Source organism: Coregonus clupeaformis, chromosome 37 (assembly GCF_020615455.1).
Source record: "Coregonus clupeaformis isolate EN_2021a chromosome 37, ASM2061545v1, whole genome shotgun sequence".
NCBI classification, from domain to species: domain Eukaryota; kingdom Metazoa; phylum Chordata; class Actinopteri; order Salmoniformes; family Salmonidae; genus Coregonus; species Coregonus clupeaformis.
Genome location: NC_059228.1, coordinates 15,515,417 through 15,529,712, shown reverse-complemented (window position 1 = coordinate 15,529,712; position 14,296 = coordinate 15,515,417). Strand labels below are relative to the sequence as shown.

The following is a 14,296-nucleotide window of genomic DNA, read 5'->3' as shown; positions in this document are numbered from 1 at the left end:
GTGTGTTATCCATCCTTTGCTTGTTTAATACTAAGCTGTACACAATGGCAGGGTTGTAGGCTCTTCTATGCTCTGAGCGAAACAACCCCAAAGAGTTGCTGGTCTTATGATCAGCGATCACATGGTCCATTTACACGGAGCCAGTTCACTGGAGTAGAACTGGTGAATCATTAAAGGAACACTCTTAACAAAGTTTATCTTGCTGAGTCTGTGTGTGTGTGTGCGTGCGCGCGTGTGTGTGTGCGTGTTATCAAGGTCAAAGGTATAAAAGTGTTTCCTTAAAAGTACTTTCTCTCTTAGTTGATGCTGTTACTGTGCTGAACTAACTCTTACATTATTTATCCTCAAAAACACACACCCAAAAACATTATTCAAGGTTTGACTTCAATTAGTTTTTTTGCTAGGCACTAAGTTTTTCTTTGTCAAAAACATGCACCTATAATTTGTTTTAGGCTCTTAAATGTACCTCTGCTACGTAGTCAAATTTGCTTCTTATGACGTTTAAACTGGAGTTTAACTTTGAATAAGAAAATCGTCTTTGTGTCTAAATTAGAACAATGTGTCTGTTTGCCATTGTTAACAGTAACTGATATTTTATTTAGATATTGTTAGTCAATGTCTCTGCCTCATTTTCCATCACTTGTTTTGCATCTTTGTTTTTCAGGATGTTTATATGTTTTTATGTTCATAACCCCGAACATCAGAGGCATGAAGCACAAAATGACATTAAAGTATTATGAAAAATGTGTCAGGCCAGTATTAAATGTTGACTCAAATAAATGTAGAACTTCTGTCTCCTCTGATCTCTAAAATCATCAGAAAGCAGTGCAAGTGCTAAAGGAAATACGGGAACAAATGTTTCACGCTCACACAAAAAATAAATATTTTTTATATAGACCCAAAGAGAAAACATTTCAAAAGACATTTTTATACATGTCTTTTGCAAGCGCAAAGAGCAGAGATGGTGTCAAGAGAAAACAAAACAGAAAGCTTGTTTCTTCTAACAATTGCTTTAAGCTACAAAAACCTCCTTGAGTCCCTAGCCTCCCCTCACTGTCAGGATACTCTCACCCTTTCCCTCTTTCTCCCTCACTTTCCCTCTCCCTATCTCCCCCTCCTCTCTCTCCCTATCTCCCCCCTCCTCTCTCTCCCTATCTCCCCCTCCTCTCTCTCCCTATCTCCCCCTCCTCTCTCTCCCTATCTCCCCCTCCTCCCTCTCCCTATCTCCCCCTCCTCTCTCTCCCTATCTCCCCCTCCTCCCTCTCCCTATCTCCCCCTCCTCTCTCTCCCTATCTCCCCCTCCTCTCTCTCCCTATCTCCCCCTCCCTCCCTCTCCCTATCTCCCCCTCCTCTCTCTCCCTATCTCCCCCTCCTCTCTCTCCCTATCTCCCCCTCCTCCCTCTCCCTATCTCCCCCTCCTCTCTCCCTATCTCCCCCTCCTCTCTCTCCCTATCTCCCCCCTCATCCCTTTCCCTAACTCCCCCCTCCTCTCTCTCCCTCTCTCCCCCTCCTCCCTCTCCCTATCTCCCCCTCCTCTCTCTCCCTATCTCCCCCTCCTCTCTCTCGCTATCTCCCCCTCCTCCCTCTTTTTCTTCCCTCTTTTCCCCATCTCTCTCACCCTCTCTCTTTCTTTCTCCCCCCACATCCCCCTCTCCCTCACTACTCTCCAAGGCCCAGTCCTCGGCCCTTCCGTGTACTCCTTGGGCCCTGATAGGTTGTGGTCTGATGCTTAGCAACAGCATTCCTGTGCCTTAAGTAGCAGTAAGCCGCTGGCTGAACCCTTTGATGTGGCTGTCAGGACCCATTTATTTCCTTTTAGCACTTTGTCTGCTTGTCCAGATGCAGAGGCAGATAAAAAGAAACGGGTGTTTACACCACTAGACCTCTACAACGTAACCTTGCTCGCCCTGATTAGATTGTATTTCTGGTCAGTCTTAAGGAGGGAGGTCGAGGTGAGGTGAGAGGTAGGGAGGAATCTACCTCCCTCCTTACGAATGGGGCACTCCATTCAGAGATCTGTCTGAGACTCAATTGACACCCTAGTATACTTTGTAGTGTACTATATTTGAACATAATCCCCATGAAACATTTGGCTCCGATATCTTAATGTTGGACAGAGTTTGCCAAAGGCTCTGTCCAGCACATGGTTTTGGCTCTGCCTATCTGAGAAACACCTGACTTCACCACATACTGATATAGACACAATATTGGGTCTGAGGTATATATTCATCACATATTCTACATGCCCTCATCTCAATGTTCTCCTCTCTCTCTCTCTCTCTCTCTTCTCTCTCTCTCTCTCTCTCTCTCTCTCTCGCTCTCTCTATCTCTCTCAGTAGTCCCTATTGGAAGTAGAGCTGCTATGTACACTGTCCTTTGTTCAGAACCATTATCAGAGAGATTTCCTTCTCCCCACCCTATAAATGTGTTCCATGTTATCCTAAGCTGTTTTGATAACTCACACAGCACAGACTATAATGATGTGAACACTCAGCATATGCCTTGGGCATACTACTCTGGACAGGACAGAGAGGAGGAGGAAGGGAGGAGGAGGAAGGGAGGCTCTTAAATAGATGACACTGCAGCACCCCCCTCTGCTCAGTGCAGGAACAACTACGAGAGAGAGGAAGAAGGAGAGAGACAGAGACAGAGAGAGAGAGAGAGAGAGACAGACAGAGAGAGAGAAAGAGTGAGACAGACCGAGAGAGACAGAGAGAGAGAGACCGACAGAGAGAGAGAGGCTGGTGGCTGTAATGACTTGTAGTCCACAGTGTCTCCTCCTCTCAGTGTGTTTTAAACATTAAGTGTGTTTGTTTTTAGCATTCCTCAGTATTGATGTGATCTCAGGCCCTCTTCAATCCATCAGCTTGTTATTTATTTGAAGCTCCTTTTTGATCTGAATATGCAGCATATAGATATTATAATATTACATGTATTATTCCAGTTTGCCATAGGCACACGAAGGCCTAACTAAGGACTATTGGGCATATTGGACCTCAGTCAGTTATGAGACAAAACACATTCAGAAACATGGAATGGGTAGATGTCAGGGAAGGAGGGGAGGGAGAGAGTGAAGGGGGGGTAGACGGCGTCAGGTGCAGCTGGAGGGGGATCAGGGCAATGCTCTGATGTTGACAACGGACCACTTTTGGGGTGCAGCACCTGATTGCCGTCCCTGCCAACCCGTAAGGAGGGGCCACCCCAGAACATTGCATTCTATCCAACCACTATCCCCCTACCTCCCCCTCCTCCCCCACCCCTAATCTCAGTCTGTGGGTGGTGGCCGGTGGGAAGATTCATTGTGGACAAGCAGCAGGATTAGGATGGTCTTTGTGGGGACAGGGGAGGAACACGGGAGCAGGGTTGTACTCAATTCAGAATTTTGGAATTGGCTCCCATTCAACTCATGAGTTGAAAGTCAAATTGAATTATCCACAGCCCACAGGATATAGAATTAGAATTTGAGTTTGAGTGACAGGAAGTAGAATTTAATTCAGTGAAAATTCCACTCAGTCATAGAACATGAGGGTTTCATTTAATCTGACAGGCTACACTTCCAGATACCAAAGAATATACAGTGGGGAGAACAAGTATTTGATACACTGCCGATTTTCCTACTTACAAAGCATGTAGAGGTCTGTAATTTTTATCATAGGTACACTTCAACTGTGAGAGACGGCATCTAAAACAAAAATTCAGAAAATCACATTGTATGATTTTTAAATAATTAATTAGCATTTTATTGCATGACATAAGTATTTGATCACCTACCAACCAGTAAGAATTCCGGCTCTCACAGAGCTGTTAGTTTTTCTTTAAGAAGCCCTCCTGTTCTCCACTCATAACTTGTATTAACTGCACCTGTTTGAACTCATTACCTGTATAAAAGACACCTGTCCACACACTCAATCAAACAGACTCCAACCTCTCCACAATGGCCAAGACTAGAAAGCCGTGTAAGGACATCAGGGATAAAATTGTAGACCTGCATAAGGCTGGGATGGGCTACAGGACAATAGGCAAGCAGCTTGGTGAGAAGGCAATAACTGTTGGCGCAATTATTAGAAAATGGAAGAAGTTCAAGATGACGGTCAATCACCCTCGGTCTGGGGCTCCATGCAAGATCTCACCTCGTGGGGCATCAATGATCATGAGGAAGGTGAGGGATCAGCCCAGAACTACACAGCAGGACCTGGTCAATGGCCTGAAGAGAGCTGGGACCACAGTCTCAAAGAAAACCATTAGTAACACACTACGCCGTCATGGATTAAAATCCTGCAGCGCACGCAAGGTCCCCCTGCTCAAGCCAGCGCATGTCCAGGCCCGTCTGAAGTTTGCCAATGACCATCTGGATGATCCAGAGAAGGAAAGGGAGAAGGTCATGTGGTCTGATGAGACAAAAATAGAGATTTTGGTCTAAACTCCACTCGCCGTGTTTGGAGGAAGAAGAAGGATGAGTACAACCCCAAGAACACCATCCCAACCGTGAAGCATGGAGATGGAAACATCATTCTTTGGGGATGCTTTTCTGTAAAGGGGACAGGACGACTGCACCGTATTGAGGGGAGGATGGATGGGGCCATGTATCGCAAGATCTTGGCCAACAACCTCCTTCCCTCAGTAAGAGCATTGAAGATGGGTCGTGGCTGGGTCTTCCAGCATGACAACGACCCGAAACACACAGCCAGGGCAACTAAGGAGTGGCTCCGTAAGAAGCATCTCAAGGTCCTGGAGTGGTCTAGCCAGTCTCCAGACCTGAACCCAATAGAAAATCTTTGGAGGGAGCTGAAAGTCCGTATTGCCCAGCGACAGCCCCGAAACCTGAAGGATCTGGAGAAGTTCTGTATGGAGGAGTGGGCCCTGCTGCAGTGTGTGCAAACCTGGTCAAGACCTACAGGAAACGTATGATCTCTGTAATTGCAAACAAAGGTTTCTGTACCAAATATTAAGTTCTGCTTTTCTGATTTATCAAATACTTATGTTATGCAATAAAATGCAAATTAATTACTTAAAAATCATACAATGTGATTTTCTGGATTTTTCATATACTGTTCATATACTCTTTTAAACCTTAGTGCTTAGAATAGCTAATTATATTTCCACCAACCATTTAATTTGTTTGGCTTCATTTTGAAGGCTTTAGGGTCAACTTGAGTGTTAAACTGATGCATTCTGGGAAGGGTAGTATTTTCCCCATATTGAACAAAATGTAAGTGATTAATGAAATATAATATCTTAGAATATTTGCATACAGGTTTTTTCCTTGATCATTCTTTTTAAGAGTTTGTCCTGAAAATCAATTGTTTCAAAAATATTTTATATGCATGTCTATAATGACATGTTTTATGAATTTAACGGAATTCAGTTCTATTTCCTTTAAATCAAATTTGAATTGCAATTCTGTATCCTGTTTACTACTTCAATTCAAATTCAATTCAAATTCAATAATTAAATTGGAATTTGAGACATTCTCAATTAAATTCTGAATGAAGCACAACCCTGCAGAGGAGGGCCAGAGTCGGTGATCTCTCCGGCAAGACAGGAAATGAACCAGGCAGTCAGATTGCTCTGAGGCTCTATGGGCTGCCTCTCAGACCATAGAATTAGAACTGGGTAGAACGGACGTTCACATTTACTCCCATTCAAATCAATGGTTAGCTGTTCTATCGGTTGTAATTTTATGTCTAAGACCCAGCCCTATTATGTAGTCAGAACCCAATGACTGGGGGATGTTAGGATATAATAGTTGTTAGATATGGTAAAGTAGAATACTACTTTAAAGCTGTGGTGTAGTGAATTTTGCAAGAGTGTTTACCCCCCACAGGAGGCTGCTGAGGGGAGGACGGCTCATAATAATGGCTGGAACTGAGCAAATGGAATGGCATCAAACTCATAGAAACCATGTGTTTGATGTATTTTATACCATTCCACCTATTCTGCTCCAGTCATTACCAAGAGCCCGTCCTCCCCAATTAAGGTAACACCAACCTCCTGTGGTACCTACCTATCGTGGAAAAATGCATTGAAAATGTAGGGAGACTTACTTTACTCACCACCGACAGTGATCAGTGTTTACCCTACAATTCTTTACACTGGTTGTAAGATATAACACTGTAAAAAAAAAATACTACCTTAAATAGCTATAACACCCAAACTACTGTCCCCAGAAGTGAAATATAAAGGTTTTATGTCGACAGGATATTTTGTGATGTTTTAATTCTAATTCGCTCATCTACCAGTAAGTCATTAATTACATCCAGAACTCGTTGATGTTATTTGTGCCAGACTCTTCTTCTAGTAATATAAAGCATGTGTTGCCTAGCCCTGTACTGGAATGACCTTCTGAGATCCTATCTGAAAGCACATTATGTGATCATTTTCAATTTACACCACTCTCCTCGCCAATGAAGAATATGTTTTCATTTAGCATTGTCCACCGCTCGCATTCCTCAAGGTTGTGCATGGAGGCTGTAGACTAGAGAATCAACTACACCAGAGGAATATCAGCACTAAACCATCTCTAATATGTATTTGTCACTTTAGTGTTCTGCTATGATTAAAAGCCTGGTGAATTCCTCCCAGGAGGAGAGGAAAGGAGAGTATTTCTGCAAAGGCATCAGATAGGACCGCATCATGATGAACTGCCTGTTGAAACAGCTACAAGTCCAGGGAACAGAAGGCTAATAAAACAGGATGTTTGGGTCCTTGAAGGTGCACAAAAAGAAGAAGAAGAACAACAACAACTCCTACCTCTCCACAACATGTGACCTGTTTAGAAACACCCTTTGAATATTGCGGCACACTTACCAAAAACACACCCTGTGTAGAAGAGCTGAGTGCTCAGAAAACAGTGGATTTAACTCTGAAACCTGAAAGCCATCTGTTGGTGTGTGGTCAGATAGCAGTAGTAGTGTGTTAGTTAGGGTTAGGGTTAGGGTCAGAGGGCCTGTGTGTCATAGTGAGCGGCGTGTGCCCTTGGTTTGACCCCTACTGCAGGTCATGGCTCATAGTCATGAGGCCTTCCCTGCCATAGACCCCCCTTTAACTGGCCGGAAGGGGAGAGGAGGGGGACAGAGCATCAAAGTCACATGTTTTAGCTCCTACCTCTCCACAACAAAGTAATAAAACCTGATCTGTCCCAGCGTGCTGCTTCCCTCACAATAACACAGGAATGGAGCTCCAACATTACCTGTCCTCAGCAATAGAATTTATGGCACTTGGACAATCAGTCACGGCAATTAAATCCCTCTACCCCCCTCATTCTGTATCTCTCTTTCTCTTTCTGAATCAGTTCTCTCTCTCTCTCTCTCTCTCGTTCTCTCTCTCCCTCTCTCTCTCTATCTCTGAATTTGTTTGATTGCAGAGGACATGTTTTTTCTTCTACAATCTAAATAGTAAAGTGTGAGTGTGTGTTTCCTTTCCTCAGGCCCCAGGTGACCCTAAGTCTGAGTGTCCCTCCATGCTCTACACTCCTCTACCCAGAGGCTCTAGAGACGGCAAGAACCACAAAGGTAAAGATTACCCTTCCTTATGAGCCTGTCTGGTCCTCACTAGATCAGACTTATTACAGGATAAATATTTTCTTTGTTATTATTTTAAGACAATAAAATGTTTTTAAAAAACAAGGTAAGGATGTTCTCTCCTCTCTATTCTTTGATGACCCCTGTCTACTCCAGAGAGTTCTCTCCTCTCTATTCTTTGATGACCCCTGTCTACTCCAGAGAGATCTCTCCTCTCTATTCTTTGATGACCCCTCTCTACTCCAGAGAGATCTCTCCTCTCTATTCTTTGATGACCCCTGTCTACTCCAGAGAGATCTCTCCTCTCTATTCTTTGATGACCCCTGTCTACTCCAGAGAGTTCTCTCCTCTCTATTCTTTGATGACCCCTCTCTACTCCAGAGAGATCTCTCCTCTCTATTCTTTGATGACCCCTGTCTACTCCAGAGAGATCTCTCCTCTCTATTCTTTGATGACCCCTCTCTACATCAGAGAATGAGATGGAGAATGAACAACGTCAGGACAATGTATATTAATGGCCTTCATCTTTATGATGTTCATTAAAGGGTAAGCCCTTTGATAATGTAAACGAATATGCATGTTTTTCTTCTTATTGATTAACCGGATTGAGAGAATAGTGGACTTGAGATTTATATTAGATCATAATATTAACAGTCTCTTTTGTCATCTCTTTGAGTAGTTGATGGATGCTGAAATGTATAATCTAGGTTGAAACTATTGATTTAATGTGAGCGTGTATATGTCAACCATCCTTGATCTGTTGATGCTAGTCATTGATTATGCCCTATTCCGATCTAATGTATGGAAGGGATTAACATAGTTCCAGATGTATACCTTCATACAGATCAAACACATATTTTTAGTATCAAAGTCTACTGCGTTTCTAAAGTTGCCCCAGTTTTAGCAGAAAATATGTTTTAAATTATATTGATGAGAAGCATTTGCGGTACAATTGCGTTAATATCAGAAGCATACATTCCCTACAGATCCTACATCTTGCAGCTGCAGTAAGGCCATCAGCCAGCCAGGGTTTTAGTAGAAATACAAGGTCACTGGTTCTCTGTGTCTGTAGCGATGTTGTGTGAGTGACCCTGAGGCTATAGCACCAGACCTCACAGCAGGGTAGTAGCTTTAAGCATGCTCTTTGTCTCTGCCATGCAAAACACTGCCGCTGTGATGCGCCCGACTCCTTAGTGGGCCAGCTCAAGAGGTCAACAGTGAGCACCTCACACACACACAAACACACAGCGGCAGTGTGCCCACGCACACAGCGGCAGTGTGCCCACGCACACAGGCAAGACTTACTCACCCATGCACACGCACACACACCCCTCCTCCCACCCAGTGCCAAGAACAGATCAATTACATAGTGACTGACCAGCAGCTTTCCCTGAGATGTAGGAAGAGGGACAGGGACAGACCCAAATGGCACCCTATTCCCTTTATAATGCACTACTTTTGACCAGGGCCCATAGGGACTATTGTGCCATTTGGGACACAGCCAGAGAGAAACTATGCTTTGTCAACATCAGGCCGGCCAGGGAACAGTCCATTAAAAGGTGATGGAATCTGACGTGTGAGATATCTCTCCCTCCCGCCTAGATCTGGGCCTTGGTGAGGCGAAGGTCACCATTTGTTATGTTTAGGACACTAGCGCTGCAGCCTTCGATAACACAGCCCTCATCTTCAACCATCATCTCCTCTCTATATGTCCCCCGCCTCAGTCCACCTCAGTCCGCCTCGCTCCTTACAGCACGACAACCCACTTGTTTATCTGTGCTTTTAAACATACTCTATATAATTATTATGGGGGAGCCATTACTATAAATCTCTTTGGGTTCCTACCTTCTACCTACTTCCTCTGTGAGATGAGGATGTTTCAATAGACACTGTGTCACATTATGCTAACAAAAATGGTTGATACACTTCGTTATCACTGTAGAGGTTTTAGTATGGTATATTATCATTATCATAATCGTTAGATATTGGTGATAAAGTTCATAATCCCTTTTAATGATTCACCATATATCTGTGATAGAGTATCAATTATATTTAGCTGTGGTTTGATGAACCGTGGTCCAGGGATGTCTGTCTGTGTTATCACCTACATGGCCCTGGTTGTTGGGATGTAGCTAGCAGGTCTGACAGCCCCATGTCTGCTACAGAGAGCCTCACCACACACTCACCATGTCTTTATATCTCTCTCTCTACTGATGTTATAGGGGCCCCAGAGCCCAGCTGCCACTAGTAATTACTGCAGTCTGGAGCTCCAGTGAGGGGCCAGTGGTTGCAGGTCAGTGCCCAGGTGGAGAGCAGGGACACAGCTCCAGGAGGAGCCGCTGTCTGGGGTTGGCTGTGTGGAGGAGTCAAAATGTATCTCACCATCAGAGTACATGACACTTAGAATAACATTGTGGATTTGGTCTCTCAATGACAGGTCTCGGACTAAAGTTTATGGTATATTATCATTATCATAATCGTTAGATATTGGTGATAAAGTTCATAAGTACATAATAAGTTTGTCCTCACAACATACCTAAACTAGACAAATAATAAATACCTAAAGAGTTTAAATGGAGCATTCCTCCATAATGACTTACTATAGGTAATATAGAATCAAGGTAGAATTATAATAAAACCTGTCAAACATAATGCGTGTGATGGTTTAACAACAACATGTCATTATCTGACAATATCATGTTCTCAGAGATGGATCCCGAGTTTATTTGATAGATGTAATTATCTGTAGGCGTAAAACATGTATGACAACAACAACAACTTTTGATGCTCCAGATTTGATGGATCTATTTCTGTACAGGACTCTATAGTTGAAATAAATGGTTTTTCTTCCTGTTAAAAGTTACGATTCTCTGCATATTTAGGCTAATATACGTCTTGGGCATCAGCCACGGCTCTTTACTGGATCAGACTGTTTGATGTGGTCCATCCTTCACCAGTGACAGGCCTAAATGAAAGTGATCCCAGTGTATAAACTGCTAAGTAAACGGAGAATAAACAACGAGACCTAGTTTAATGCTCTCATTCTGGGACTGCTTCCAGATGCTTAGTATGTATGTATTTGATATGGTGCACAACTGCTATTAAAACCCCTGGAGGAAAGCAGGCATTCGAAGCCTTCAAACCCCCTAACGTACGCAGGCACGCACACACACACACACACACTGACGACACCCATGGGATTTGTCACGTTTGCCTCACAGTTCGCTTTTTTACACATGGGGGCGATCTGTGGAGCTACAGCGTTCAATAAACACACACGTGTGCACGCTCGCAAACACACGCACACAAACACACCCACACACCCCATCCCCGGGAAGGCATCCAAACTAAGAGTAAACTGTTTTACTGTTGAGGCACAACAAATACACAAGCATCTGGAAGTGTTCAGAGCAGAGCAGCAGAACCATTAGGGGGAGAGTTGGGTTTTGCCTAAACAGAGAAATGATGAGGAATGGGCTGTCAGGCCGTGCTGGAGAGACGGGACAGGCCTGATGACAGAGCTGTGGGTGAGAAGTGGTGAGGGAGAAAGGGGGAGAGAAAGATGGGTGAGATAGAGGGAGGTAAGGGGATAGAAAGGGAGAGATGGAAGAGATGGAGGGAGAGAGGTATGTAGATATAGGGGCGAGAGAGAGAGTGAGCGAGAGAGCAGAAAGAGGTGGGTGATCAGTACTGTATTTTAGGTGGGTGATCAGTACTGTATTTTAGGTGGGGGATCAGTACTGTATTTTAGGTGGGGGATCAGTACTGTATTTTAGATGGGTGATCAGAACTGTATTTTAGATGGGTGATCAGAACTGTATTTTAGATGGGTGATCAGTACTGTATTTTAGGTGGGTGATCAGTACTATATTTTAGGTGGGGGATCAGTACTGTATTTTAGGTGGGTGATCAGTACTGTATTTTAGGTGGGTGATCAGTACTGTATTTTAGGTGGGTGATCAGTACTGTATTTTAGGTGTGTGATCAGTACTGTATTTTAGGTGGGTGATCAGTACTGTATTTTAGGTGGGTGATCAGTACTGTATTTTAGGTGGGGGATCAGTACTGTATTTTAGGTGGGTGATCAGTACTGTATTTTAGGTGGGTGATCAGTACTGTATTTTAGGTGGGTGATCAGTACTGTATTTTAGGTGGGTGATCAGTACTGTATTTTAGGTGGGTGATCAGTACTGTATTTTAGGTGGGTGATCAGTACTGTATTTTAGGTGGGTGATCAGTACTGTATTTTAGGTGGGTGATCAGTACTGTATTTTAGAGCTTAGCTGGGCCTAGAGAGATACTTTTGGCCATGCAGTGTATGTGGACACCCCTTCAAATGAGTGGATTCAGCTATTTCAGCCACACCTGTTGCTGACAGGTGTATAAAATCGAGCACACAGCCCTGCAATCTCCATAGACAAATATTGGCAGTAGAATGGCCCATACTGAAGAGCTCAGTGACTTTCAACAAGTCAGTTCGTCACATTTCTGCCATGCTAGAGCTGCCCCAGTCAACTGTAAGTGCTGTTATTGTGAAGTGGACACGTCTAGGAGCAACAACAGCTCAGCCGCGAAGTGGTAGGCCACACAAGCTCACAGAACGGGACAGGCGAGTGCTGAAGCGCGTAGTGCGTCAAAATCGTTTGTCCTCCGTTGCAACACTCACTACCGAGTTTCAAACTGCCTCTGAAAGCAACATCAGCACAAGAACTGTTCGTCGGGACCTTCATGAAATGAGTTTCCATGGACGAGCAGCCGCAAACAAGCCTAAGATCACCATGCGCAATGCCAATCATCGGCTGGAGTGGTGTAAAGCTCGCCACCATTGGACTCTGGAGCAGTGGAAACACGTTCTCTGGAGTGATGATCACGCTTCACCATCTGGCAGTCTGGCGGACGAATCTGGATTTGGCGGATGCCAGGAGAACGCTACCTGCCCCAATGCATAGTGCCAACTGTAAAATTTGGTGGAGGAGGAATAATGGTCTGGGGCTGTTTTTCATGGTTCTGGCTAGGCCCCTTAGTTCCAGTGAAGGAAAATCTTAACGCTACAGCATACAATGACATTCTAGACGATTCTGTGCTTCCAACTTTGTGGCAACAGTTTGGGGAAGGCCCTTTCCTGTCTCAGCATGACAATGCCCCCATGCACAAAGCGAGGTCCTGTCACGGTTTCGGCTGAGGCGGCCCCTCCTCCTTGTTCGGGCAGGCTTCGGCGGTCGTCGTCTCCGGAGTACTAGCTGCCACCGTTCGATGTTTCATGTTTGATTGGTTTTGTCTGTTTGTCACACCTGTTTAGTGTTTAGTCTCATTAGGCACCCTATTTAGTTCCTTGTGTTAGTTTAGGTGTTGTGTGTAATTGTTTGACTGTCGTGTGGTAGTTTTGGTCCGCTGTATTTTGTTCTCTCTTTATTTCGTGTTGATTTAGAGAGTCCTGCACTTTGTGCACACTTACTTTGTTCAGTTTAGTGTGCGTTTATTTCGCCTGTGGCCTGTGGCCGTTGTTGGCGTGTTTCTACGGACTTCACTAAAGACCTTTGGATTTATATCTCTGTGTCCTGCGTGTGATTCCACATCCCACTACACTCCACTCTTGACAGGTCCATACAGAAAGGGTTTGTCGATATCGGTGTGGAAGAACTTGACTGGCCCTGACCTCAACCCCATCTAACACCTTTGGGATGAATTGGAACGCTGACTGCGAGACTAACATCAGTGCCCGACATCACTAATGTTCTTGTGGCTGAATGGAAGCACGTCCCGGCAGCAATGTTCTAACATCTAATGGAAAGCCTTCCCAGAAGAGTATAGGCTGTTATAGCAGCAAACAGGGGACCAACTTCATATTAATGCCCATGATTTTGGAATGAGATGTTGGAATAGCAGGTGTCCACATACTGTTGGTCATGTAGTGTCTACACCTGCTGATAGCTATTCCTCCCTCCCTCCCACCTCCCTCTCCCCTGCATCCCTCCCTCCCTCTCCCCTCCCTCCCTCTCCCCTCCGTCCCTCTCTCCCTCTCCCCTCCGTCCCTCTCTCCCTCTCCACTCCATCCCTCCCTCCCTCTCCCCTCCGTCCCTCCCTCCCTCTTCCCTTCGTCCCTCCATCCCCCTCCGTCCCTCCCTCCCTCTCCCTCTCCCCTCCCTGGGAGGGAGGGAGGGAGAGAGGGAGTGGGAGGGAGGGAGGGACGGAGGTGTGAGGGAGGGAGGGACAGAGGGGAGAGGGTGGGAGGGAAGAAATAGCCATCATGCATATTTCCACCTTCGAGCTACACTTAGATTGGATGCCAAGAATATATAATGGGCGAACAGGGCGGATTCCTTTCCCCAAACAATCCTGTGTATTAATCACTTGAGTTTAGTGCACCGTCAAATGCTTTTCATTTCCAAAACTAGTTTATGTGGGTTAATATGTTTTAATGATCTTGAGTCAGCTTATATGAGACTTTGTTTGGGTCCTAAACCGATAACCTGTTTTTAGGCTTATAAGTCATATAGGCCTATCTCCTTGCTGCGAGAATCATGTTTGTATTCCTATTCCGTTTAGGTTCGTTTTCACTTTGCTGCCACTGTCTCTTTTCCCATTTGTTATCTGGTTCCAGGTTTTGATTGAATACGTTCCATTAGATATCTGCTGTCCCTCTGTGGTATATCTGCTGTCCCTCTGTGGTATATCTGCTGTCCCTCTGTGGTATATCTACTGTCCCTCTGTGGTATATCTACTGTCCCTCTGTGGTATATCTACTGTCCCTCTGTGGTATATCTACTGTCCCTCTG

General features: G+C 44.7%; 1 protein-coding gene across 1 annotated transcript in view; it reads left to right on the top strand.

The window, feature by feature from the left end:
• Window positions 1-14,296, top strand: part of LOC121553715 (leucine-rich melanocyte differentiation-associated protein-like) — a 427,191-nt gene that overhangs the window by 387,832 nt on the left and 25,063 nt on the right. The window contains exon 6 of the mRNA XM_041867040.2: window positions 7,427-7,511. Coding sequence (XP_041722974.2) covers window positions 7,427-7,511 — 85 coding nt within the window. The remainder of the gene's footprint in view (window positions 1-7,426; window positions 7,512-14,296) is intronic.